The sequence below is a fragment of the Pan paniscus genome, chromosome 4, assembly GCF_029289425.2.
Source record: "Pan paniscus chromosome 4, NHGRI_mPanPan1-v2.0_pri, whole genome shotgun sequence".
In the NCBI taxonomy this organism is placed as follows: domain Eukaryota; kingdom Metazoa; phylum Chordata; class Mammalia; order Primates; family Hominidae; genus Pan; species Pan paniscus.
In genome coordinates, this window is record NC_073253.2 from 141,578,803 (window position 1) to 141,605,032 (window position 26,230).

Genomic DNA, 26,230 nt, shown 5'->3' on the forward strand with positions numbered 1-26,230 from the left:
GGTGATCCCTGGGCCTTTTCTTGCCATGAAAGGACTCATATTGTGGAGGCTGCAGTGTTGTGGCTGGTCAGGTAACTTCTGTTACTTAGCAACTTTCTCCAGCTTTGTTAAGTTGGGCTGTTCAATCTCCTTAATGAATAAGAGCATCAAGCCAGGTAATTGATGCCTGGACGTTTAGCTCATGAATAATTGACTGTCTGGGTAATCCTAGATACATTTCCTCGATCAGATTGTACAATGGAACAGTCATGTCATAGTCAGTGTCAACTTTTTTTTTTTTTTTTTGTCCTAATCAGTTTTATGATGTCAGAAATCTGCTTTCTTGACCCACAGGCTTAGGTGAACAATGGAAGCAGTGATCCTCCCAAAGCCAGGACATGCTTCCTCTTTCCTCCACAAGAGCTCAGCATTTCCCCTTTAGTTTGGGCTTAGAAAAGTTTCAGCTCTTCTTGTTTATCTTTTCAGGTATCTTTTCCCACATACATCGGGAAGGCAGTGTGGTCTAACAGGGAGGAGGGGACTGGGAATTGGGTTTCCTGGGCAATGCCAATCACTTACTCTGCAGCCCCAGGCCAAACTTTGCTTGTCTGACTCACTTATTCATTTATTCATTCATTCAATACACATATTGAGTATCTCCTGTGTGCTAGGCACTGGAGATTTCATGACAAACAAGGTTAGCCTTGTCTGCTTTCATGGAGCTTATATTCTAGTGAGAGCTCACAGGTGATTTAAAGAAAAAGTAAACCAGTAAAGAAACAAGTTATTTTCAGGTAGTAGTAAGTGCTAGGTTGAAAAGTAAGAATGAAGTAATGGGATAGAAAGTGACTGACGCGGGGATGGGGTAGATGGAAGTTAATTTTGATCAGTGGTCAGGGAAGGTCAGGGAAGTCCTCTCTGATGAGGTGACATTTGCTAAGAACTGAATGACTAGGAGGAGCCAGCCACGGGAAAAAGTGGAAGAAAGAAGATTCTAGATAGTGGACCATGAAGGCAAAGGTTCTGAGACGGGAATGGGGTTAGCATGTTTGAGGAACAGAAGGAAAGCCACAGAACAATGGGACCATGCTGTGTGGCAAGGTTGATGTCCATATTGGCCACTCACCTTTGATACCTCCTAAGACCACAAAAAAATCTATGTGACCTCCCCGGTCAGTCATGGGGACCTGAAAAGGGGATATGGATGGAGCTAAACTTTTCAAAATATATGCCTCACTGATGGTACAGACAGTGACTCTCTTCATATACAAAATTCTGATATTGTCAAAGTTCAACTCAGGTTAATCGATTTATTCAGTATATATTTATTGAGCTCTAGGCAGTTTTTGTGGCAGTAAGCATACAGAAATGTCTAAAGCCAAGTCCCTGCTCTCATTAAGCTTATATTCTATTAGGAAAATAGACAATAGACTACTAAATAAAATATAGCTATAAGGTATATAAGATGATGAGTGCTTTAGAGAAAAATAAAACAGGAGAGGAAATGTGGGAAGGTTTTGCTGACAAGGTGACATTTGACCTGACACCTGAAGGAAGTGTGACAGTGAGCCATGCATCTATCAGGGGGAAAAACAAACCTCCCTGCCACCTGCCTACCTCTAGTCTGAGTTCTGCCTCTTTTATGAGACTTTTCTCTCTTTTTTTTTTTTTTTTTTGAGATGGAATCTCGTCTTATTGCCCAGGCTGGAGTGCAGTGGCATGATCTGGGCTCACTGCAACCTCTGCCTCCTGGGTTCAAGAGATTCTTGTGTCTTAGCCTCCCAGGTAGCTGGGATTACAGGCGTGTGCCACCACTTCCAGCTAATTTTTGTTTTTTAGTAGAGATGGGGATTCACCATGTTGGCCAGGCTGGTCTCAAACTCCTGGCTTCAAGTGATCCACCTGCCTCAGCCTCCCAATGTGCTGGGATTACAGGCACCTGGACCTTTTTAATAAGACTTTTAATCAAAATACTTATCACTGTCCTGCTTAAAACCTTGCACGGCACTTAGAACAAAACATAAATTGCTTACCATGGCTTTTAAAGTCTTATTTAATCTCTTCAATTCTCCAAACTCATCTCCCTTTCCTCTCCCTCTTGTTCTGTTGGCTCCAGCACAGTGGCCCTCTTCCTGATCCTTGAGCATGCAAACCCATTTCCATTTTGAGGAGCAGCCCTAACTGTTCTGTCTGCCTAGAAGACTCTTCCTAAAGATTGCCTTATGGCTGGTTCCTTCTTCCCATTCAGGTCTTCTCAACTCAAAGGTTTGCCTGACTCATCCAAGCCCTTTGGCCCCTCTCCACCACATAGCCATCCCCCACTCATAGCAGTTATCAAAATCTCTCTGATCAGGAAGAGTTACCACTTATTCACAAATGATGCAGTCATTTCCTTCGGCAATGAAACTGGCCGGTTATGTATAATGTGCTCTTTGGAGAAAAAGGAGGTTATAAATGTGAAATGAAATGTAACAGAGTACCTATCTACCATATTGTGAAGTTTACAACCCCTTAGAATACGACATCCATTTCCAGAGCCTTCTATTTACCACCAGACTTGGTTCTGAATTTTAAAAGACTCAGTTGCAAGTGCATGCAAAAGTTTCTACACTGCTCAGGAAGATGCAAGAGCAGAAAAAATGGATAAATTACCCTTCTAACAGAAAGAAAACAAAGTCTGAAAAAATCATAGAGAAGAGCTTCTAGGTTCTTCATATTTGTAATTTACTAGAACTTAGATGCTAAGCCCCACGAGTGGGTCAGACTTTCATTGTCTTGTTTGTTAGATTTTTTAAAAGTTGTTTGAGAAATATAATACATTCTAGATAAATATACATGGGAAGAAACAGAATGGGGTGGTATTTGCTGTAAGTATTTTGTTTTGTTTGTGAAGTGATGAATAGTAAGGGGACAGCAAGTCTGAAAAGCCCCTCTGGGCTAATGTGTTAAAATATGTCAAGGTCAAATCATGTCAAAAGCTGACATAATCTTTCACTCCAGTTCACCCCAAATGGCTTAAACCAGACAGAAGACATGGGCCTTGGAATGTGAGGTGTCCACCACCACTGCCACCCTCACCAACAATCCACCGTCTTCAACTCCCACACAGGAATTCACTAGGTCAAAATATCTTGATTCCCCAGGCTGGCAACTTTCAGTAGTGCTGTGTTTAAGGCTACAGGACAAGCAAAAAACAAAGCCAAAAACAAAAAACAAAACCCCACAGATGATAGTGAAATAAAGAGGTAACTGTATAAGTTCCTCTTAAACCTACTTTTTGGTGATACACTACCAGAGGCTGGGAAAGGAAGGAGCTTTAAAAAAAGAGAGCTGTTTAGTTTCTCCTTCGTAAGGAGTGCCTACCACCTCTGGCCCCCCAAGGAAGAGAAAGGATTGTGTTTGTGTGAAGAAGGCTTTATCTGCCCTACATCCAACTGAGATGGCCACTCAGTTTGGCCTGCTGGAATGAACTCAATGAAGCAAGAGTGACAAGATGACTGATCTTTGTCCCCAAGCCTCTCCACCCCTAGCCCACCAGGTGAACACACTCTCCCTCCATTTCCAAAGGTTCAACCATGAATGAGACATCACTGTTATTTCCAACTTGGTTCATTTTTTTCCTTTTCAAATTCAAGAGACCCATCAATTATTTAGGACTCCATGATGATCTCAGGCACTGACACCTCCCTCGGTCTTCATGGCTTTTCTGAAGGGAAACCATCTGGCCTTCCTTAACTTGTTCATCCCTGGGCTTCTCTCCCTGCTCATTAAGGTGTGGCAGCCACGGAGAGAGCCAAAACCATCAATATTTCACAGCCGTAATTAAAGTAAGCTGAGAGCTGTCAGCCTCTTGCAACTGACTCCCTTTTCCAAAACAAGCACGTGGCATTTTGAGCAGGGGGCACAGAGGGAGAAATGGGCCGTTTGGCTAAAATTGGGGTGGAGGAGTGAGAGAGCCCAGCATTTCATTTAACAGGACCTCCTGGAGTTATAAACCTGCCAGACTGGAGCAGCAAATTCCTTGGCCCTGCAGGGCTGGCAGAGAAGGGGGACTGGCCTCTCAGGCTCTCTTTTGACAACTCTTGAAAGGGACTAGAAGTTGGGCAGTGGGGAAAGGCAGCTGATCTGCATCCACCAGTCTAGTGGGAATTAATCCTGGGACCTCAGCAAATGCTTCCCAAATCAAGGGGCAGGGAATGGGTGGGTGAATTATGGTGCCCATCTCTTCGAGACTGTCTGCCCCATCTCACGTGGTCCCCTAGTACCAAGACCCACGCCACCATCCAACCAGGCAGGCAGGGAAGCCGGGAGGCCTGTGATTTATACATCTATTAATTACCTCCAGCATGGAAGAACTGCCTATAAATACAGTGGCACTTTAGATAAAACTTTCATGCAGCTATTTAGATCCTTTAAAATATAAATGATTTCCTCTAAATTTTTTATCATAAATCAGGGCATGGAGCTAGGCGACAAGACGCCGATTTCCCCCCTGATGCGAGCAAAGCCTTCACTTGTTATCTCTTTTTCTTTTTCTTTTCTACCTTTCTTTTTCTTCTTCTTTTATTTTTTATTTTTATTTTTATTTTTATTTTACAGAGGCTGGTTAATGGCTCTGCTTCTCTTTGCTGAGTCCAGGGCTTAAGGGGGAGGTCAACAAGTGGCAAGAAGTTTTGCTTCTTTTTCCTGGAGACTGTGTACTATGTGGCAAAAGCCTGTGGTCTCTGATCAGCAGACCTGAGTTCAGATTCTATCCCTACCACTTATTCAGTGTGACATCTTGGAGCTCACTTCACTTCTCTGAGCCTTAGTTCTTCCCTCTGTAAAAAAAAGGGAGTAACAGTACCTACCTTATAGATAGGGTTCTGTGAAAATTAACTGACAGAATGTACAGAACCAGCACCTGAATAAGAGCTCATGAAGCAATGAGGTGTGTACTGGTAGACAAGTCACTTCACCTCTCTGAGCTTCAGTTTCCTTATCTACAAAGAAAGGCTGAGGGGGTAATGTTCACTTCTAGGGAGTTATTGCGAGGGCTGAATAAGACAACAGCAGACTCTCCACTTCTTTCAGCAAGAATCATGTGGAACTCATTCATCACTGTATGCCCAGACCTAGAATGTGCTAGACATAGAGGAGGTCAGTGAGTATTTGAAGAATACATGAGGCAAGAGAGCTTTACTTGTAGAAGACCTTACAGAACCATCAGAACTTGATTTCCACTTATGATGATGGGTTTGGCTTCCACCCTCTTTCCCAGATCCACACTTAGAATGTTGACTTATCTCCACCAGAGGGGACGATGGAGCCTGTCTCCCTAACCCTCTTGTAGTGATGAGGAAACTGAGGCTCAGAGCCCATGAGTGACTTGTCTAGGGTCACCCAGCAGGTTAGCCATGTACCCATATTTGAATCCACACCTCCAGTGCTCTGTCCACCACCTCTTAACATTCAAGCCGGCTGGGTAAGAGAAATGGCCTAATTCTTTGGCCGCAGAAGAGATGAAAACCCACTAGGTCACATGGGGAATTGACCTTACGGCTTTGAACTTTAAGATGTCTCTGAATTGCAGAAGAGGAGAGCAAAACCAGTTCTCATCTTCCAGGATGGACTCATTGAGTCCAGATAGCACAGAGCTAGCCATGCTGCTGATGACACAGATATTCTCAAGTCTAGAGCTCAAAGATGAACACACAGCAGGACCTATGGATGGAGGGGGGAGAATAAAACAGCCAAGCACTGAATATAGGAAATGATTAGAAATAGTCTCCTCAGCAACGGCACCTCAGATCCAAACAATTGATCCTGATTCTCCATGAAGCGGTAGAATAAATCCAGAAAAGTTGGGAACCTTTCTCTTCCACTCTGGACCTTGACAACCCAATTCCTGCACAGCCATCAGAAAGCTCCCAGTTCACTCACTACACTCCAGCCATTCGAGCCTTCTTGCTCTTCCTTGAACTTCCTGAGCTGGCTCCCACCTCAGGGCTTTTGCCTGTGCTGTTCATTATGTCTTCCATTTTATCCTTCAGGCCTTGGCTTAAAGGTCACTCCTTCCTTTTCTACCCATATATTCTCGATTCCAGCGCTCTGGTTTATCTTCTCTGTAGCAATTATCACTATCCAAGGCTATCTTTTTTATTCCTTACCTTCTGCAGAAGCCTCAGCTCCATGGGGGTATGAGGGGCTGAGGTGAGTGGGAGGTGGGAGTGAAGTGAGTGGAGTGAGGGGTTGTCTGTCTTGTTTATAGCTAAATTCCTATCTCCTATCATGGTGGCTGCCTTATAGTTGCCCAATAAATATATGTTCAGTGAAAGAATGTAACTGGGAAGGTGTATCAGAGATCCCTCGGCTGGGTCCACTCATTTTTTCAGATGGGGAAACTGAGGAGGCAAGAACCTGTTTGGAGTCCTACTGCCTGAGTCCCAGGGCTGTGTCCATGGCGGGGCATCTAGGGGGAAGGGGCGGGCTCCTGGCACGTGCCGAGCCCTCACGGATGCTCAGCCTCTGGCCCCTGAATCCCTCTGGGCGTCTCGGATCCTCTGAGCCCCTTTGCAGACAATGCAAGGCAGCGGCCAACAGACGAGTCCCACAGCAGCTGCGCAGGCGGCGAGTACATGTGAGAAGTTTGTGAAAGGAGACCAGAGAAAGGGAGAGGAAGGCAAGTCAGGCGGCTGCGAACACCTGGCCAGGCAGCCCCGCCAGCTGCCTCGCTGCGCGATGGCATCTTGAGTTCGGGCCCTCCTATCGGGGCCATATCCCATTCCACCCTCCCTGCCCCTTTTCCAACTCTCCAATGTGGGGCTTGGGAATGAAGGTGGGTGGGGGTAGCTGCTGGCTTCTCCAAGTGCAACCTGTGCCCGGAAGCATGCCTGGAGCCTGGCCAGCCTCCGGAAGCAAGAAGAGAAGTAAAACCTGCTCACCCTACTCCCTCGGACCCTGGGCTTGGGAGATGGAATAACTAGTGCCAGCCCAGGATGTTAGTTAGGACTAACCTGAGCTCCAGAATCAGATAAACCAAGGCTCCCATCCCCATGCTACTACTGCCTAACTGTGTGGCCATGGGCAACTTACTTAGTCTTTCTATGCCTCCTTTTTTTCATCTGTAAAATGGGGATAATGATATCAACCTCACAGGCTTGATTTGGAGACTCAGTGTACAACACTTCCAAAGCATCTAGCTCAGAGCCTTGTACATAGGAACCACTCCATAAATGGCCCTTCTTGTCACCATCATCATGGACACCCCCCTGGCCAGAGTTCATTAATTCAACATGAATTACATCAAGCTCTTAATGTTGCCTGGCCTGTAGACACAGGCACTGGAAACACAGACAGTTCTTCAAGGAACAGAGATCATAAAACATCACGTTCTTACTAAGAGATAATAAGGGAAGATGCAAAAGACATTGGAAGCTCAAAGAAGGAAAACTCTCTTTGAGTCTCCATGAAGCTTACATAGTTAGGGCAGGATTTTAAAATAATAATAATAATAATAATAATAATAATAATGATAATAATAATAATGATCCAGGTGACAAGGGTATAGACTAAGTTTTCAAGTTGAGAGTCCCAGATCCTCTGCATCCAAAATCATGGATGTCTATTAAAAAGCACGTTAGTTTTTGAGGTCAGCATCTCTGGGTGTGGGCCTGTGGTGCTATATTTTAAGAGGTTGCAGATGATTCCTACACATACTAAAATTGAGAACCGCTGGCCCACAGGAAAATGCATCTGCCCCAGGCCCCTACCCACTTTGCATCTCTACAAGGCTAGTCCTTCTGGAGGATATGGTGCTTTGTGCCCTGACTTCACCTTACATGTGGCAAATCTATGTCCCTACTAGACTCTGAGCTCCTGAAGCAGTGTCTTCTGTATCTTCAAGGCCTTCCACAAGACTCTGCTGTTAGTAGGTATTTGGAAATGCTTATCGAATGGGGAAAATTCTTCCTTCAATGCCACTTGCATAAATGCCCACATAGTCCTTACATGGACCTTCACATATTTTATTTGGCCCATAAATGGTATGAGTGTGTGTGTGTGTGTGTGTGTGTGTGTGTGTGATTGTAATTTAATGCCGTGGTGGTGGTGGGGGGTGGGTAAGTGCTCTCTAGTTTACCACAGTTTCAATCTTTCCTTTTATCCACCCAGATAAAGTTGCTCAATTTTATTTTACTAGTTTTGCACCTTATAGAATTTAAGTTTACAAATTCTGGAAAGCATAGAGGCTGTTACAAATTGCTGTCTAAGGCTGTCCTTCCAATTGCTTTCTCTATGGTCTTTTCCCTCTTTTCTTCTCCAGTCTCCAGTCTGTTATCTCCAAGGCCTTCTCAAAAAGACTGGTCCTTAAGGATGGGTGTTGTCTTACCGCTGGCTGCCTAGAACTGCCAGTAGACCTTCTTAGAGGGGAAGATGGGAAAAACCCTAAAACACATGGGACCAGACACAGGTGTGTTTCTTGATTTGTGATCCTAATGCCTGGGGATGCTGGAGTAGGGGCGGGTAAGGTGAAGGTCAACATTGGAGGCATGTGAGGACCAGTTAGTTTTGCTCTGTTTCTGACTCATGCCTGACCTCTATGCTGGCCAGTATCTCCCAGACCCCTGAGAGGACAGAGCAGAAAAAGAGAATGGATATGAATCCTTTCTCTCCCAGTTTCTAGGGGTTCAGCTTCACAGACAACTAGGGTATTATGGAATGAGTATGGGTCTCAGGGCATCATGGGACCAGGCAAAATACAGACCAGTGTATCCCTGTGTTTCATTCCCCTTTTCCCTTTGGGCTTCCAGCACTGGGAAGAAAACAAAGACTGGTCTTAAATCCTAGTGAGTGATAAAATAGTGCTGCATTCAGCTCTGGGGAGTTGAGTGTCCCTGGATATAAATTCCTGACATGCTCAAAGTATGTTTCATTCAAATTAACCAGAATGATAGTCTTGTTAAAGCTGGAAGTCTTGTTAAAGCTTAGCAATCATCTTATACAGCCCACTCCTTGTAGGTAAACTGAGGTCCAGTCAGGTTCACCCATACTCCGTGTCAGAATGCAGCCCCAAATCCAGCCCTCCTGCAGCCCATAGTTCTGATGTGTATTCTGCACTTCTAGAATCCTGCCACCCTTATGCTCTGTGTCTTGTTCATGAATCTACCTCCCTTCTACTGCTTGGCAAGTTTAGAGTTAACTTTCTGAAGTGAATATTAGACTGGTGACTCCTTGAGTGCCAGGATGGATTCTGATTCACATCTGTGTCCCAGCCTTTGGCATGGGGTCTGGCACAACGCAGATGTTGGGTGAATGGAGAGCAAGGATCCACAGTATGCACGTGCAGACAAACCGGGTTCCAGGAGGATGACTTGGGCCACCCCCACTCTCACATGCTTTCTCTTTAAGTTGAGGAAGAAGAGAGGAACATGTATTCAATGATATCAATGCGCCAGGCACTGTGCCATGTGCTTATGCCAGTGCATTCCTCACAACAATCAATGGGAAATAAATGATCACCCCCATTTTACAGATGGGGACACCGCAGTACAGAGAAGTTGAGAATATCTCGTGGTCTCAGCCAGCAAGAGGCAGAGGCGCATTTTGAATCTGAGGCCAGGGCCTGAGCCCTATGGCACCAGGTTGTGAGGGAGTTTACTGAGTACCAATTTCGTGGCTCAATGCTTTTCTTCTTACCCTAACTCTGAACGTCTTCACCAGAACCCAAGGAGGCAGACAGTAGTGCAATTCCCATTTAAGAGCCGCCGAAACCGAGGCTCAGAGGGCTTTAGCGAAAGGGTTGCCCTTGGCTCTAGGCACCTGGGCTGAGTCTTTTTCCCACCATCGCAGGGCGGGAACCAGCGGAGGGGGCTGGCTCGGATGGGGAGAAAAGCAACTGGAGGGCGCCGAGAGGAAGAGGGAGCCCGGATCTGTCAGGGCGTCCTCTTGGACTAAGGGATGTTCCCCTAAACCACACCACCCCACCTCGTTCAGATTCTGGGAAACCCGGCACGCACATACCCTGCACAATAACAGGCAGGGTGAGGTCTCTAAGCCCGGAAGATCGCTCTCTCAGCGGAGGCAGTGGCCCTGACGAGGGGGTACAGCTGCACGCGCGGGGTTTCTCTCCGAACCGGAGTGCAGCGTAGTCGCGGTCCAGGATTCCCCATCCATTATTCACGATGTTTACTAGAGCTGGGCAAGGGAGAGGAAAGAAGAGGGAAGTAGAGAGGAAAAGAGGCTAGGGGAGGTGGAGGCGGGCAGTGCTAACCTCGAGAGCCCTCAAGTTCCGAAATTTCGAGAAGGAAGACCAAGAGGCTAAGGCGCCTGGGAAGCAGCAGGCCGTCAGTAAATATTTGTAAGATGGATGGATAACTGGGTGAGTGAGTGAATGGGCTAATCATTAGCCCCTCTGATCCTTGTTTTCCTCATCTGTAAAACGGGATAACATCACCTACTCCATACGGTGGGTATGAGAATCCTATGGGCAAACTCTGAATTGTCTAGCACATATTAGGAACTCTTAAACGGTAGCTGTTGTCACGAGGAATGGGCTTGCAAGATCTGGCTGCCCAGCAGAAGTGCACTGAAGGACTCCCAGGCCTGGAGGGCCATCCTGAACAGTCGCTATTCTAAAAAAAATACTCCACAAGCTTCCTTAGACGGGAGGGTTGGAGGAAGAGTGGGCCAAGTTACCTCCCTCAAATAAAAGCAAGAAAGGCAAGCGTGGGGAGGAAGCCACTCCTGGACTGAGAAGGCAGTTACTGCCCCTACCTCTACCCTGGAGCGCGGTTGGGGGGGGGCAGGAGGGGTCACCTGGGGCTCGTTCTGGCAGCCCCTCACCCTCTCCAGGGCCCGTCTGGGAGCTTGGAGGCGCCTCCTCGCTGCGCCGCGGGACCGGACTCTGGTGGACCGCTTGGGCGTGAGGCCAGGAGCGCCCTGGAAATGGGCAGTTTGGCGGCAGCCGGGCCGACGGAGTGTGTGTGTGTGTGTGTGTGTGTGTGTGTGTGGTGGAGAGGGGAAGTTGGAGTAAGGTCAACTTCCTGCCCCAGCTCAGCCCAGGGCTGCCCTTTTATCCTGGCAGTTCGAGCTGGGACAGGACAGAGAGGTTTGGGACTTTTGGGGTGGCATGCGGGAAGGGAAGTCCACGAAGAAGAAAGAATCGGAAAGGTCTGGCGGCTTGGAGCCAGCGGGGCGGGGCGGACTGGGAGAGGCCAGGCCAGGCCCGGGTATAAAGGCTGTGGAGGGGGCGGCCGCCGCGGGCGCAGAAAGGCGCGCGGCTAGCTGCTGTCTCTCCTCACCTCCCGGGCCGCCCCTGCGAGTCCCGGGCGCGTGAGCACGCCTGCGCGCGCCCGGGCCCTTCCTGGCAGGCTGCTTGTAAGATGAGTGAAGAAGCAGGTGGGGGAGAGGGGAGATAGCGAGCGAGAGGGCTAGGGGAGCGCGGGCGCTGAGCAGCGCTCACTTGGAGAGCGGCAAGCAAGCTAGACAAGCCTGATTCCATGTCCCCCGCTGCCACCCTGCCAGGAGCGCGAAGATGATGGCCATGAACTCCAAGCAGCCTTTCGGCATGCACCCGGTGCTGCAAGAACCCAAATTCTCCAGTCTGCACTCTGGCTCCGAGGCCATGCGCCGAGTCTGTCTCCCAGCCCCGCAGGTACGTAGTGGAGCATAATTACCGCTCTAAGGCACATTTTTTGACAGGCACTAGCTTCATGTTTTTTTCATGTCGCCCAGAACAATCGCCGCTGTCTGAACCCCTCTCCTTGTCTCCCCCGCGTTCTCTCCCGGCGCGCTCTCTCTCTCATTCATGTCTCTGATCCACACGTCTGTTCCAGCAGAGCCGCTGCCTCCGTATTAATTTTTATGACCTGGGCTTTGAGGAGAGGCATCTCGGTTGCTTGAAAATGTGTTTTAATCCTGTGTTGACAGTATTCCCTACTGACCGTGCTGTGCGCCTTCTCGCTTGCAGCTGCAGGGTAATATATTTGGAAGCTTTGATGAGAGCCTGCTGGCACGCGCCGAAGCTCTGGCGGCGGTGGATATCGTCTCCCACGGCAAGAACCATCCGTTCAAGCCCGACGCCACCTACCATACCATGAGCAGCGTGCCCTGCACGTCCACTTCGTCCACCGTGCCCATCTCCCACCCAGCTGCGCTCACCTCACACCCTCACCACGCCGTGCACCAGGGCCTCGAAGGCGACCTGCTGGAGCACATCTCGCCCACGCTGAGTGTGAGCGGCCTGGGCGCTCCGGAACACTCGGTGATGCCCGCACAGATCCATCCACACCACCTGGGCGCCATGGGCCACCTGCACCAGGCCATGGGCATGAGTCACCCGCACACCGTGGCCCCTCATAGCGCCATGCCTGCATGCCTCAGCGACGTGGAGTCAGACCCGCGCGAGCTGGAAGCCTTCGCCGAGCGCTTCAAGCAGCGGCGCATCAAGCTGGGGGTGACCCAGGCGGACGTGGGCGCGGCTCTGGCTAATCTCAAGATCCCCGGCGTGGGCTCGCTGAGCCAAAGCACCATCTGCAGGTTCGAGTCTCTCACTCTGTCGCACAACAACATGATCGCTCTCAAGCCGGTGCTCCAGGCCTGGTTGGAGGAGGCCGAGGCCGCCTACCGAGAGAAGAACAGCAAGCCAGAGCTCTTCAACGGCAGCGAACGGAAGCGCAAACGCACGTCCATCGCGGCGCCGGAGAAGCGTTCACTCGAGGCCTATTTCGCTATCCAGCCACGTCCTTCATCTGAGAAGATCGCGGCCATCGCTGAGAAACTGGACCTTAAAAAGAACGTGGTGAGAGTCTGGTTCTGCAACCAGAGACAGAAACAGAAACGAATGAAGTATTCGGCTGTCCACTGACTGCGGCAGGGTGCAGCGTCGGGAGCTGGGAGAGCCTAGTGCTCATCCCTCCCGGGTTCGGGGGATGGTTATCGGGAACTCCAAGGCGTTTCCTAGGCAGGTTAGGCTCTCTCCTCCGAAGCCACAGACTTTCCCCCTTTGTCCCGCCTGGTTGCCTCCGGCCTTCTCTCTCTTTCCTTTCTATTCCCACCAAAAAAAGTTTTGGCGCTGGGAAAATATTGCAGAAGGGCGGGCCTGAGTGTACTTGTGCTGTCCGTGGTGCTGAAATTTGTCCTCGCGCGGGGGCCGCACGACTTCAGAGCAGGAGCCCCAAAGCAGAGGACAGTGAATTGGCCCAACCGCCCCAAGCTAGGGTGAAAATGCCACTTTGCTAAGCGCGATTAGGCAAAGGGTGAAGGGATAAAAAGGAAGTGATCAATAATAACACAAAGTCTAGGATATCTAAGGGGGACACAAACATGCACTGGAGATTTATTAGAGTATATAAAATACATGTATGTTTCCAAAGGATAGCCTTATACTCCCTTCCTTGCCTAAATTCTATTCACCTTATCCTTTGGTTTGCCGTAAATTCTCATAAGGTAGCATGAAGATTAGGTTCAGGGAAAGTATGCAGGGAGTTGCGGGCTCCAAGTTGCCATTTTTTAGTGGTAAGTAGGGCTCCAAAACAGGTGGGCCCAGTCTGGCGACTGAAAATTCTGGGATCGCTTGGCTGTTTGTAAGCAGCTGCCAGCACCAGCTCCGGCCATCTTTCACGACCTACTGGTGTTTGAGGGGTAATTACTGCTTGCTGGAGAGCGGGAGTTTGTAGTGTTCATACCCGTTGAGGACTCTCTGACCTCAGCTCGCTGCTCTTGCCAGATTGCCAGCTCAGCGTGCAGTCGGCTGCTGGAAAATGACTGTAACTTCTCTGCATTATATGCAAGTCCTTTCAACACGTCTAACCTCCTTGCACTTTTGTTATTACTGTTGTTGTTAACATCGTTCATTACTATTATTTATTTAATTCTGCTTCTTTCCATTCCCTTTATGTGGGTGTCTTTCGGTGGAAGTTCACTTATAGTTTTGTGAGGGAAGAGGAGTGGGACCATGGGCCTGAACCCTTCTCACCCTGCCCCTCTAGCCCAAATTTTATTTTATTTTTTCGTTGTTTCATGTAGTTTGTGTGTTGCTGTGTGACCTTTGGTTTCATTCTCTGAATAGATACAAATAAAATATTAAGTTTTCTTTTCTCTTTACCCCTTGAATTAACTTCTAAAATAAATGCTTTATTTTTCAACCCGAATCAAAGTGGTTTTATTTTTTCTCAGAGGTTAAGGGGTACTAGCTTTGAAAAGGATTTAAAAAGGAGAACCCCAAAGGGTTGGGCTGTCAGTTTCTGCTGCCCAGCCCCCAGCCATCCCTTCTCCCCACTCCTCTTCCATGGCAGGCTCACTTGGAGCTCCTCGTGGGAGACCCTGCGGCTTGTGTCTGAACTTGAGGTTTCAAGGCACTTCCTTCCATGCTTCCCTGCCTGCCATCATGAGACTCTGCTCAATTTGACTTAGCTAGTAAACTTTGAAGCCGGACTAATAGAAATTCGAGCCTCCAATGCCTCTGCTCACTGGCAGAACCATCCTGAGGCTAATTTCTTAATTTCTCTAAGCCTTCTCCAACAAGATTGCTTGTCTGCAGAATGAAGGGACCAACGCTTATTTCACAAGGTTATTGTCAGGACTAGGTAAGATTGTTTATTTAAGACGTCAACTAGTGCTTGGGTTTTGTAGGCAACAAATTATTTTAAAAGATTCAAAGGGCTTGAAAGGAGGTGAGATAATAGAGGCAAAGAGGGAGAAAAGTGTTCGCTGGGACACTCTAGTGGGACCCACTCGGAGTTCCAAATTCATCTGAAATTCTCATCCAGGTTGTTATTCACTCTGGGGTCCACCTCGGCTTCTTTGTGGGGGTACTGCTATAACTGCTGCAAAGCGCCTAGCATAGTGCCCTGTACATAGTAGGTGCTCCATAGACCCCAGCTCCCTGTTCTCTTTACGCTCCCTCTTTTTATTTGCGAGCTGTAGAAACGCCTTCCTGATTTAAAATTTAATGCTCCAAGTCCAGGAGTCATCTGCACATTTCCCTGCTTCGTCCTCAAAGAGTTGCGGGTCATCAAACCACGGGGCCGAAATTCGGAGCAGAGTGGGTTTGCCCTCCGCGCAGTGCGACACCCCCTACCGCATAAGCTAACTTGCGGATCTCCCCCAGCTCCCTGGGCCTCAGCCCTTTACCCCCGCCTTGCACAACAGCCCCAGCGATTCCTCCACCTCCCTCTCCATCGGGTGTCCTTTAATAATAAATGCCCTTATGCCATTACATTATATTGTGGGTTTTGAAAATTTAAAATACGGCTGATGCAATATTAATTGCCTATAGTGGTATAAAACACAGGGCCGGAGCCCAGCCGGGCTGCAGAGGAGACAACCGTGAGCGTCCCGCGCCGAAGCGAAGCGCTCCAGAAGGACGCGCTTTTGCGGGCTGCAAGGTTTCCTGCAGGTAAGAAGAGCCTTCGCATTTTCGGGCTCGGGAGAGAACCGGAAATCTGCCTCCATCCTCTTTTCGAAAAGTTCTCTGCCGTTATTTATTTAGTCTTTTTTTTTTCTTTTAATTGACAACTGCAAAAGTTTGGGAGACTTTTACGGAGAGGATGACAGGAGCTGCCTCCTGAGCGCAAGGTCTGCTCCAAGACGGTCCAGTAGCACTAGGTCCAGTCTCCGAGCCATGCCTCTGAGCCTAGTCTTCTTCAGGCGCCGGAGACCGTGATGCGCAGGAGTATTTTGACCAGTTCCTACGTGCAGGCCGGAGCTGCAGCCCGGTCAGCGAAGCGCTCCACCCTTTCCCTCCTCCTGAGTGCGCCGGATCGGCGCCGTCGCCTCACTCTTCGGCTTGCTCAGGAAGCAACTGGAGATGTGGTTTCCCCAGGATTGTGCAGTCGCCTTTGCCACTCGTCTGGCGGAGGCACAGACCTCTCGGGGGAGGGGAGGTGGTACTGGCAGGTCTGGGGTTTACACAAGGCTAGTATGCATCCGAACCGTGTGACCTTGGACAAGTCATATCGCCTCTCTAAGCCTCTGCTGCCAGCTGTAAAACTTCCCCAAATTTATTTTGAAGAGTAATTGAGGGTGTTTCCTAAGATCACCTGGAGCAGGTTTTCATTTTCCTAATTATGTCAGCTTGCAACACGCACGGTCCAAGACTCAGCTGAGAGTTTCTTTAACTTGTACCAAGAGAAAGTGAAGTCAGTATTTGGGGGTGTTTGCATGGAAACCTGCATCGGGCCTCCGGAGGGTGGGACTTTGAGAACTACCTGGCTGGAACAGGGGCTTCATCTAGAATGAGCTAGGCATACACATTCCAGCATGACTAAAGCCCTGGTAGGCAGAACTTGGTGGCAGGAGTCCTGGGCTCCTGAACGGTGTTATCTCTGGCCAGCGACTTCCTCTCTGTGTGCCTAAGTAGTCTCAGTTTTGTTCACTACTTCATGTCCAGCACTCTGCTCAAGGTCTGGCCTAGAGTGGCAGACACTAGATGTCTGTTGAATGAATGAATTAGGTTTTTGTTTTGTAAAATGAAAGCACCCCTTCCAGCCGAATCCTCTCTGGATTCAAGGGACTGTAGGGAGGAACAGAGCCATCAGGGATAGGCAAGTCTCCCTGGGAATGGGGATCGGGGCAAGGCGGTGGTCTGCATCACAGGCTTTCATTCAAGGTAGCCAGTGTCCTTCTTGTTTAGATAGAAGAGACTGTGCTTCACCCTTTGGTGGTTATGGGTACACAGGGGATGCTCTGTGACATGGCCCTTGGAACCTAGAGGAAGAGCCAGGGAGGGGGGACCAGGGAGTGACCGCTGCCCTGCCCAGTGTGCCTGACGTTTGAGTTCCAGTTCTTTTACTTTCCTCCTGAGATGGAAACAGCTCCGGCTCTGGAATGGACACACCTGGGGTGGAATAACTGCTCCATCTCTTACTTAAGTGACCTTACTGCTCTGACCCTCAGTGTCCTCATCTGTAAAACTGGAAAAACTGGAAAAAAGACTCTCTCAGGATTGCTCTGATGATTAAATGAGATCACGTAAGGCCAGGGCCTGACACGTAGTAGGCATTAATAGATATTTCGTCGCTTTAAAACATTTTTTGTACTCAGAAAAGTGAAGGCAGTGTTGTGGGGCAAGCTCAGGGCTTGGAGTCAAGTGGAATCAACATTTTCCCTCTGTGAGCCACAGTCTGGTCAGGGTAGCAGTGCCTATCAGCTCTCGGAGTGGTTGTCACGGGCAAGACGGAAGCTTAAAAGAAACCGCTTTGCACCTTGTGCGTCCCAGCTACGCAAGGGACGAAGTATTCTCTCCCTGGGAGTGCCTGGTGCGAATACATAGCCCCCACTGAGAAGCTTGGCCCCGGTCAGCGGCTCCAGGAGCCCGGAACCTCCTCCCTGGCGGAATCCCGGGCACCATTCAGCCTTTTCGAAGGCTCCAGACTTCGCGCTGCTCTTCCTCCCGAGGAGGGGCGGGGCGCCAGAGGGCAAAGGAGAAGCAAGGGTCTTGGACTCCTCCTCCTTCCCAGCGAACATCCCTTCCCCGCCCTGTTCCCACTTTTTGGCCCCGGCGCCAGAATGTTTGAGCCGAAGGGGCAAAACGCCTAAAAGCCGTGTTTATTTATTTATTTATTTATTTATTTTTATTTTTTAAATCGAAGAAGGCAGTGAGGCCTAGAGAGCGGGACGGACTTAGCTGGCTCCTTTTACCTAAAACAGCTCTTCTCCAATCACGCTATCACACCGCCCGTTTTATTTCTTTCCTAGTCTTTAAGACTGCCTGATAGCACCTACCCAATTCACCCCTGCCTCCCCGAACTCAACGCAGGGCCTCGCACAGAACAAGCGCTCCACAAATGTTTGCTGGATAAATGACTAGTGATGATATCTAAAACGTATGGCGGGATTCCCCTATGCGAGGTACTGTTCCAAGCGCTTTAGCGCATTCGTTTGTTAATTCCTAAACAACACCATGAGTAGGTACAATTTTTAATCCCATTTTACAGACGAGAACATAGAGGCACGGAGAGTTTATGTAACTTGCCCAGGACAAGTCGTGAACACAGCCATTTAGTGGAGAGACCTGGCAAAAACCCGGTGCCTTTGCTTCTTCCGTTCTCAAGTGAGATCACCTCTGGCTGGGGTGGGGAAGCGGACCGCCTGGGAGTGAAGGAGGAGCAGGTGAGTCCGATTTGGCACCAGATTAGGCAGCGCGAGCAGAGGAGGTGGTGGGAGCCGAGAACGCCCGCTGTCCTCGCCGGGCTTCGGAGCCTTCACGCCTTTGTGTCCCGCGCGCCACTCGCGTCTCCCGTCCTGTCTGCGTGCGTCTGTTCGCGTGTCTCTCACTCAGCCCCTCTTAGCTTCCCTCCAGCCTCGCGGGCGCGAAACTCTGGCCCCCATGTGCCGGAGCGAGGGGGCCCGCGTCCCCGGGAGCGCGCAGAGTCGCCTTCCCCTCATTCCTCTCTTCCGCCGAGCGGCGGGAGCCCCCGCGGTAACCCCGCCCCGGCGGGCAGACGGAGCCAGCGAGGACCCCGGCGGACAAATTAGTCTCCCCTTCGATCGCTCTTTTCCGATCAAGTCAGGTTTCCCTTGTTCCCCCGACGGCGCTTCCGCACTAGCGCGACTCCCAGGGCTCCCCGGCTGGGTCAGGGTTCGCCGGCTCCTCCCGGCGCCTCCGGATGGGGGCTTCCCTTCGGCTGCGTCCCGGCCTGAGGAGTCCCCTGGACCGCGGGAGGGGCGATTGCCGGGTCCGCGCGGCTCAGAATCCTCCCCACGCGTTGCTTATACTTTTCTCTGTAAACTGTCAGATTTCTGCCCCCTCCCTCAGTTCAGCCCTGCGCAGCCTTGCCTGCCACTGGAGGCAAACTGGGACAGAAACTGCGCTCGCTCTCTTTTTATAGACTGTATATGTAATTTAATATTTAAAAGATTTTGAGTTTTAGGATTACACACACACACACACACACACATACAAAAATTCAAGTGTTCATCCTGGGAAAAGTCAGACTTTTGTTGGACTTCTTTATAGATATTTAGCATTTAATATTATTTTTACTTTGAATTACATGGGGTGGGAGGCACCACCGTAATTTCATTGGGGTCTCTGGCCGAATCCCATCTCTAATTTCACCATCTTTCTTTCCCCCACTTTCCTTCCCGCTCCCTCCCAAAACACACATCAGTCCTGCTCCAAATCCCAACATCCGTGCCTGTGACAGAGCCTCCCCCAACGCCTGAGGCTTAGCTAGGCTGCTCACCTCTTGGTAGATATAGTTAATGTCCAGCCCTCATAAATCAAGACCATAAAAAGCTTACTTTCATATGCACTCAATTTCTACCAAACCTAAACTAATTGCATAAATTCCTTTAGGCCACTCAGAGCTGCTCTCTGGGTTGGGATCTGATCAATTAGTCATTAGGCACTCCATTAGCTGGGGTTTAAGCTGCCTCATATAAATGTCTCCTGTCAATTTGCTTGTAATTGAATAAATAAAAAGGGTATAATTATTAGCACAGAGGATCAAAATAAGGAGAGGTCAATTTTATTCAAATATCCTTAAAATGTCTTAATCTAATAATCTAATAATAATAATTAGAAGGCATTTACACACCAGCCACTCCAAAAGTCCCTGACCATGTTAAGGAAAGCTCTGGGCTGAGACACAACCGAGTGTGTGCACCTAAACTCTGCCACCTTGATAATAGTATCTCCTCCCCTTGGAGCCTCAGTTTCTTTACCTGTAAAGCCAGTTGGTTAGAGGTGATTTTCTTTTCTGTTTTTTATAGATGCATTTTATGTATGGTCAAATTAATTTATGCATGTCATTTAAAAATGGAATAATACAGAAGGGCAATTTGACCATCCCCCACCCTCAACCATTTTTAGTTGCTTCTTCTGGTAGTTAATTGCATGTCTAAATAATGTATCTTTGGCACTATTTCTTTTCTCAAAATTCAAGGTTTGTTTATTAATACTTTAATTAAATAATACATGATTCAAATTCAAAAGAACTAAAAGATTTGCCATGAAGAGTCTTTCTTCTTCCTTGACCCAAGTCACTCAGTTCTCTTTGTTGAAGGTAAACAACATTGTCAGTTTCTTATGTATATTCCAGAGATATTTTATTGGCTGCCATTTCTTGATTTGTCATTCTTAGTCATTGTGTTTTAACTTCTTGCCATGATATCAGAAAATTAGGGATATAATAATCTTGAATATTCTTTCCACACCAGGGATCAAGGAAATTTTATATAAAATCAATAATTTAAAAAAATGAATTGAGTGGGCAGTTGAAAATTCTGATTTTTTTCTTTGTTATTTTGAGACAGAGTTTTGCTCTTGTTGCCCAGGCTAGAGTGCAGTGGTGCGATCTTGGCTAACTGCAACCTCCATCTCCTGGGTTCAAGTGATTCTCCTGCCTCAGCCTCCTGAGTAGCTGGGATTACAGGTGCACGCCACCATGCCCAGCTAATTTTTCATATTTTTAGTACAGATGGAGTTTCATCATGTTGGTCAGGCTGGTCTGGAACTCCTGACCTCAGGTGATCCACCTGCCTCGGCCTCCCAAAGTGCAGGGAGTCACCGTGCCTAGCCAAATTCTGATTTTTTTAACTAACAATTAATTTGGAGGTGCAGATGTCATAATGTATAAAAACTGCCTACTCATAAAGAGGGTTTATATGTTGATTTGAGTTCTATCCCACCTCCTTCTAAATAGAATTCAAAGCAGCCTATCTGTTATTGCTATGGAATTAGACACTATATTTATAGTGGAGGTACCTTTATCTACTGGATGCTTCAGTGCATATGGTACTTAGTTTAACTACATTTCCTTAAAAATCTCTTTGCTCCTTCATCTCCACCAAGTAAGCCCACTTCTCTAGTGAGGGGAGTTTTTCTTTGGTATACACAGCCATGACAGGGCTGGGGAAAACATTGATGACATCACTTAATAATTCACACCTAGGTGGCTGGGCGAGGTGGCACATGCCTGTAATCCCAGCACTTTGGGAGGCCGAGGCAGGCGGATCATGAGGTCAGGAGTTTGAGACCAGCCTGGCCAACATGGTGAAACCCCGTCTCTATTAAAATTACAAAAAACTTAGCTGGGTGTGGTGGCAGGCGCCTGTGATCCCAGCTACTCAGGAGGCTGAGGCAGGAGAATCACTTGAGTACAGGAGGCAGAGGTTGCAGTGAGCTGAGAATGCGCCACTGCACTCCAGCCCAGGTGACAGAGCAAGACTCCATCTCAAAAATAAAAATAAAAATAAAAAAACAAATAATTCACCAAGGGTTGGGATTGAGCACCAGACTCCAGACTGCAGAAACTCCAGCTGAGCACCCACGTGGGAGGGAGCCGAGGGCCTCGGAATCTTTGACAGAACTCCAAGGTGGTGATCTTGACTTACTGCTGGGAGAGATACAAGGAGCCACTGTTCCTGGGCTTGGGTTGATTTGTTTTGAGCCCTACATACCCCTTCAGTGAATTCCTCTTGTAGCAAAAAACATGGGTTGGAAGAGAGTGAGCTCAGGGAAACAGAATCATCTCAGATGAGAATACAAATACATAGGCCTGCTGGTGTAGTGAGAAAGAATATAGAATATACACAAAGAGATCTGAGTTCTAGGCTTTACTCTGTTCTGTTTGACCTTGGCAAGTCTATTCACTTCTTAGTGCCTCAGTTTCCTCAACTCTAACTTGAAGAAATCGAACTAGATAGTTCAGTAGTTCAAAGTTGGTGAGGACTCATGGAATCCCTTGAAAATTTGAAGAAAACTGTGTCCCTAACCCAGAAATAAATGCATCTTTGTGCACTCAAAATTTTTGCTAACTTGTAGAAGTCATGGGTCCCCTGACTCAACCCATAAATTCCTGGGTCCCAGGTTAGGAGCCCCCAAAACTAGGCAAACTAAAGGGCTTTCTTTATGTGACCATCCAAATTTAGGGTCAAATACTTATAAGCACTGAACCAGTTTAGCAAACAGGGAAGAATTTTACTGAAGGCAAAAATAAAGTGCCAATTAGATGATGAGCCAATTGCCAATAAGGACTCCAGATGGCTTTGACAAAATTATTTTTCAGATCAATAGTCTCCGAAGAGACAGCATGGTGGAGTGAAAAAAGCACCATATCAGGGGTCATAAGCTAGGTTAAAATTTTTTTAACCGGTTCTGCCAACAGGCAGAATTGAGATTTTGAGCTGGGACTTCCCTGCCCCAGCCCTTCTTTCCCTAACGGTAAAATGAGAGGGTTGAACCAGACGATCTCTGAGGCTGCCAGCTGTAGCATTATGTGAGCTAATGAGCATAGACACTGGGATGTCTTATGTTTATATTTATTTTGGCTTATTTTATTTTTCTATTTTTTTTGTGAAAAGATAGTTGTACAATCCAAGTAGAGCTGGGAGAAGGGCTATCAAGTATGCTATCTCTTGGGTTCCCAGAATTCAGGCTTCTAAGATCATTGGCAGAAACGAGATCCCCCAAATCATTACCCGCCATTGAAAAAATAAAAATACTCACAGTTTGTAAGTTTAAAAATAAATGGCAGGGTGGGTAGGTGAGGTGGGGTAAAATTAAAACATTTTGTTAGACTAAATAGTCCTGGCTCAGCCACGCTGGTTTATCAGTAGGTCTAGGGAGACCCAGCCCCATCAGTAGGTCTGGGGGCAGAGGGACTGTGGTTTGTTGTGGGCTGGGCAAAGTAGTACCCAAACCTGCCCCAGCTCTGGCTGGAGTCCACAGATAAGAAAATGCTGGCTGGGCGTGGTGGCTCACGCCTGTAATCTTAGCACTTTGGGAGGCCGAGGCAGGCAGATCTCTTCAGGCCAAGAGTTTGAGACCAACCTGGCCAACATGGTGAAACCCTGTCTCTACTAAAAAATACAAAAATTAGCTGGGCATGGTGGCATGTGCCTGTAGTCCCAGCTACTCAGGAGGCTGAGGCAGGAGAATTGCTTGAGCCCGGGAGGTGGAGGTTGCAGTGAGTCGAGATCCTGCCACTGCACTTCAGCATAGGTGACAGAGTGAGACTTCATCTCAAAAAATAAAAATAAAAAATAAATAAATAAATAAAAAAAAGCTAACCAGACCACTTGTTCTCTGCTCTCAGACCTTCATTTTTCTATCCTCCTGACTTGTGTTAATATTTGCAGCTGTGAGCTCATTCAGCCTTTGGGGTCTGAGTTACTGGTCAGATTGCCCAGGTAAAATGATTAAAACTTGGATTACCTTCAATTCTTCCATCCCCAACTCTCCAGAACTTCTGTCTGTTCTATGCTTTTTACTTCTTAGTTGTTTTTGCCTTTGGCATTTTACTACCGCTTATGGCTTTGTGTAGGATGGCCCAATCTCTTCTATTAATTGTGTTAGGTTAATGAGGGAAGACCTGTATTTCTTGGACTGTAACAGTAGGGTTTTTCCATCACAAGAGGGGCTTTAATAGTATTGACTCAAATATTTTATGTTATCACCGTTAGACGTATGAAATCCCAGCATGTGAGCTGGGAAGAGTTCTTAGAGATCCTCTCGCTAGAAAATATGACATGGTAGTTCTAGGGACCCAGGTATCTATATTTTTCACAATCTCCCTGCAAAAAATTATGATTTCTTGCCCAGAGTGAGGAAAAGTTTTCTTATAAGTATTGTTTTTTCAACCAAAGTGCCTTACATTGGAGTCTGGGTATATACTCTGAAACACAAATCTTATGTCAATTTTTATTTCATTAAAGGTGGTATATATTTTGCATTCCATGTCAACAACACATCTCTGACTGTTTTGCCAAACATGCACATGAGCTTGACAGCTTGGACTGCTGTAACAAATAGCACAAGCAACGTGGCTTAAACAACGGTTTATTCCTCACAGTTCTGGAGGCTGCTAAGTTAAAGATTAAGGTGGCCACATATTCGATGTCTGGCAAGGGCCCTTTTCTTGGTTTACAGATGGCCACCTTCTCACGGTGTCCTCACGTGGCCAAGAGAAGGAGAGACCATTTCTCTCATGTCTCTTCTTCAAAGGGCACGAACACAATTCATGAGAGTCCATCCTTATGACCTAATTACCTCCCACAGGCCCCAACTACAAATACCATCACACTGGGGATTGGAGCTTCAACATATTAATTTTGGGGGTACACAGACATTCAGTCTACGAGCTTGTGTGTGTGCACATCCACACACTACTGTGTGTCATGGAGTAGATTGATGCAGCATTCAGAACCTTTGGTTACAACTGCAGTTCTGCACACTGACATGTGGCTCATAAGAACAAGTAGCCCAATTTGGAAATAAATTCTAATGCAACAGTTTTGTTGTAGGGCAAAGATGATAACTAAAAGGAATTTAGTTAATATGTGGTAAATAACAATAAAACAACTTTTCTACCAATCACTTTAGGAGAACAGCTATTTAACAAATATTTGAACTTGAGTCAGTGAATGAGTTGTTCTTGCTTACTATTCTCCTCATGACACCCTGTCCCTCAAAAGGCGAAGGAAAGAAATGAATTTTATTTCATTTTTCTTTTGGAGACAGGATCTCATTCTGTCTCCCAGGCTGGGGTGTTGTGGCATGATTGTAGCTCACTGCAGCCTTTAGAAGAGCTGAGCACTTCTAAAGATCTTTATTTGACCCAACATAAAATAAATAGAATGATTAAAATGATTATGAGGCCGATCATGCTTGTAATCCCAGCACTTTGGGAGGCTGGGGTGGGTGAATCACCTGGGGTCAGGAGTTCAAGACCAGCCTGGCCAACAGGGCGAAACCCAGTCTCTACTAAAAATACAAAAATTAGCCAGGCATGGTGGTGGGCGCCTGTAATCCCTGCAGTGCATAGCTCACTGCAGCCTCAAGCTCCTGGCCTCAAGTGATCCTCCCACCTTGCCCTCCCTACGTGTTGAGATTACAGGTGTGAGCCACTGCAACTTGCCAAGAAAGGAGTTTTAAAAGGTATGCAGTGTTCATATATTCAAAATACTTCCCTTTCTAAAATGTTTTATATACCTATGTAAAGTGTATGTATTATATTACACATTTTATAAATTAGGCACCAGGAAGTGAAATAACTTGTCAAGTCAAACAACTAATAAATGCTAGAACCTAGGAGTTAAAACCAGAATGGTCTGCCTTGAGAGTGGTGTCAAGCTTACTCCTGTAGAAGAAAATGGACTTGTGTTTTTAAGGCTGAAATCTGAAGGGCTTTTATGTGAAAGAAGGCTTACTTTTGTTTTATGGGGCCCCGGGGGTGTAGCTAGATAGGAAATAAGTCACAGAGAGAAAAAGATTTCAGCTCCTTTCAAGGAAGAAGGCTCTGGCAGTCAACACAGTTGAAGGCGAGGGCCGTGCTGTGAGCCCGTGTCTGAGGATTTGAGCAGAGATTCTAGTGAGTTATACTGTCAGGGAGAGTGGGGGCAGTGAGATGACATCTCTTTCCATCCTGAGAGCTGATGCTGCTATAAATGATTGTTCATTCCTGGAGCCCACTGGTGTAAAATATAAAGGTACTAGCTCATCAAAAAAACTTACAACTTCCTTAAAGTAGCATGGAATATAAATATTATTTTAATAGTTTTACTTTTTCAATTTGTCTTTGGAATACCAAGATATAGATTTAAAGTTGATACTGATAAAAATATTAGGTTCTGTTCCTTTGTCAGCTTACTATATTAGAAAAATTCAGGCCAGGTGCAATCGCTCACACCTCCTTTGGGAGGCCAAGGCAGGCAGATCACTTGAGTTCAGTTCGAGGCCACCCTGGGCAACATGGCGAAACCCCATCTCCACAAAAAATGCAAACATTATCTGGGCATGGTGGCGCATGCCTGTGGTCCCAGTTACTCAGGAAGCTGAGGCAGCAGGATTGCTTAAGCCCGGGAGATTGAAGCTGTAGTGAGCTGTGATTGTGCCACTGCACTCCAACCTGGGCGACAGAGCAAGACCCTGTTCCAAAGAAAGAAAAAAAAAGCAAAGCAAAACAAAAAAATTCAAATACTTTTCAGTCTATAGTGTTAGCATAGGGAGAACTGAAGACTTCAGAGGAAATGTCACTGTCATTTAAAAATGGTTTTGTGGAGTAGGAACTAGATTGAGGGCCTTCATTGCCTTTTGTCTGCTGGCCTGGCTTTATCTTCTCTCCCATTTTTAGCCGAGGCAGGCAAATTGCTTGAGCACAGGAGTTCAAGGCAAGCCTGGGCAACATGGTGAGACCCTATCTCTACAAAAAATTTAAAAAATAAGCCGGGCCTGGTGGTGTGCACCTGTCATCCCAGCTACTTGGGAGGCTAAGGTGGGAGAATTGCTTGGGCCCAGGAGGTTGAGGCTGCATGCAGTCATCATGTT

The 26,230-nt window shown here is 47.4% G+C and overlaps 1 protein-coding gene across 1 annotated transcript; it reads left to right on the forward strand.

The window, feature by feature from the left end:
- The first annotated feature begins 11,217 nt into the window (after positions 1-11,217).
- Positions 11,218-14,248, forward strand: POU4F3 (POU class 4 homeobox 3). Its single transcript, XM_003829082.4, has 2 exons — positions 11,218-11,611; positions 11,927-14,248. Exons 1-2 carry the CDS (start codon positions 11,492-11,494, stop codon positions 12,821-12,823), a joined length of 1,017 nt encoding a protein of 338 aa, XP_003829130.1. The 5' UTR covers positions 11,218-11,491; the 3' UTR covers positions 12,824-14,248.
- The last annotated feature ends 11,982 nt before the right edge of the window (positions 14,249-26,230 follow it).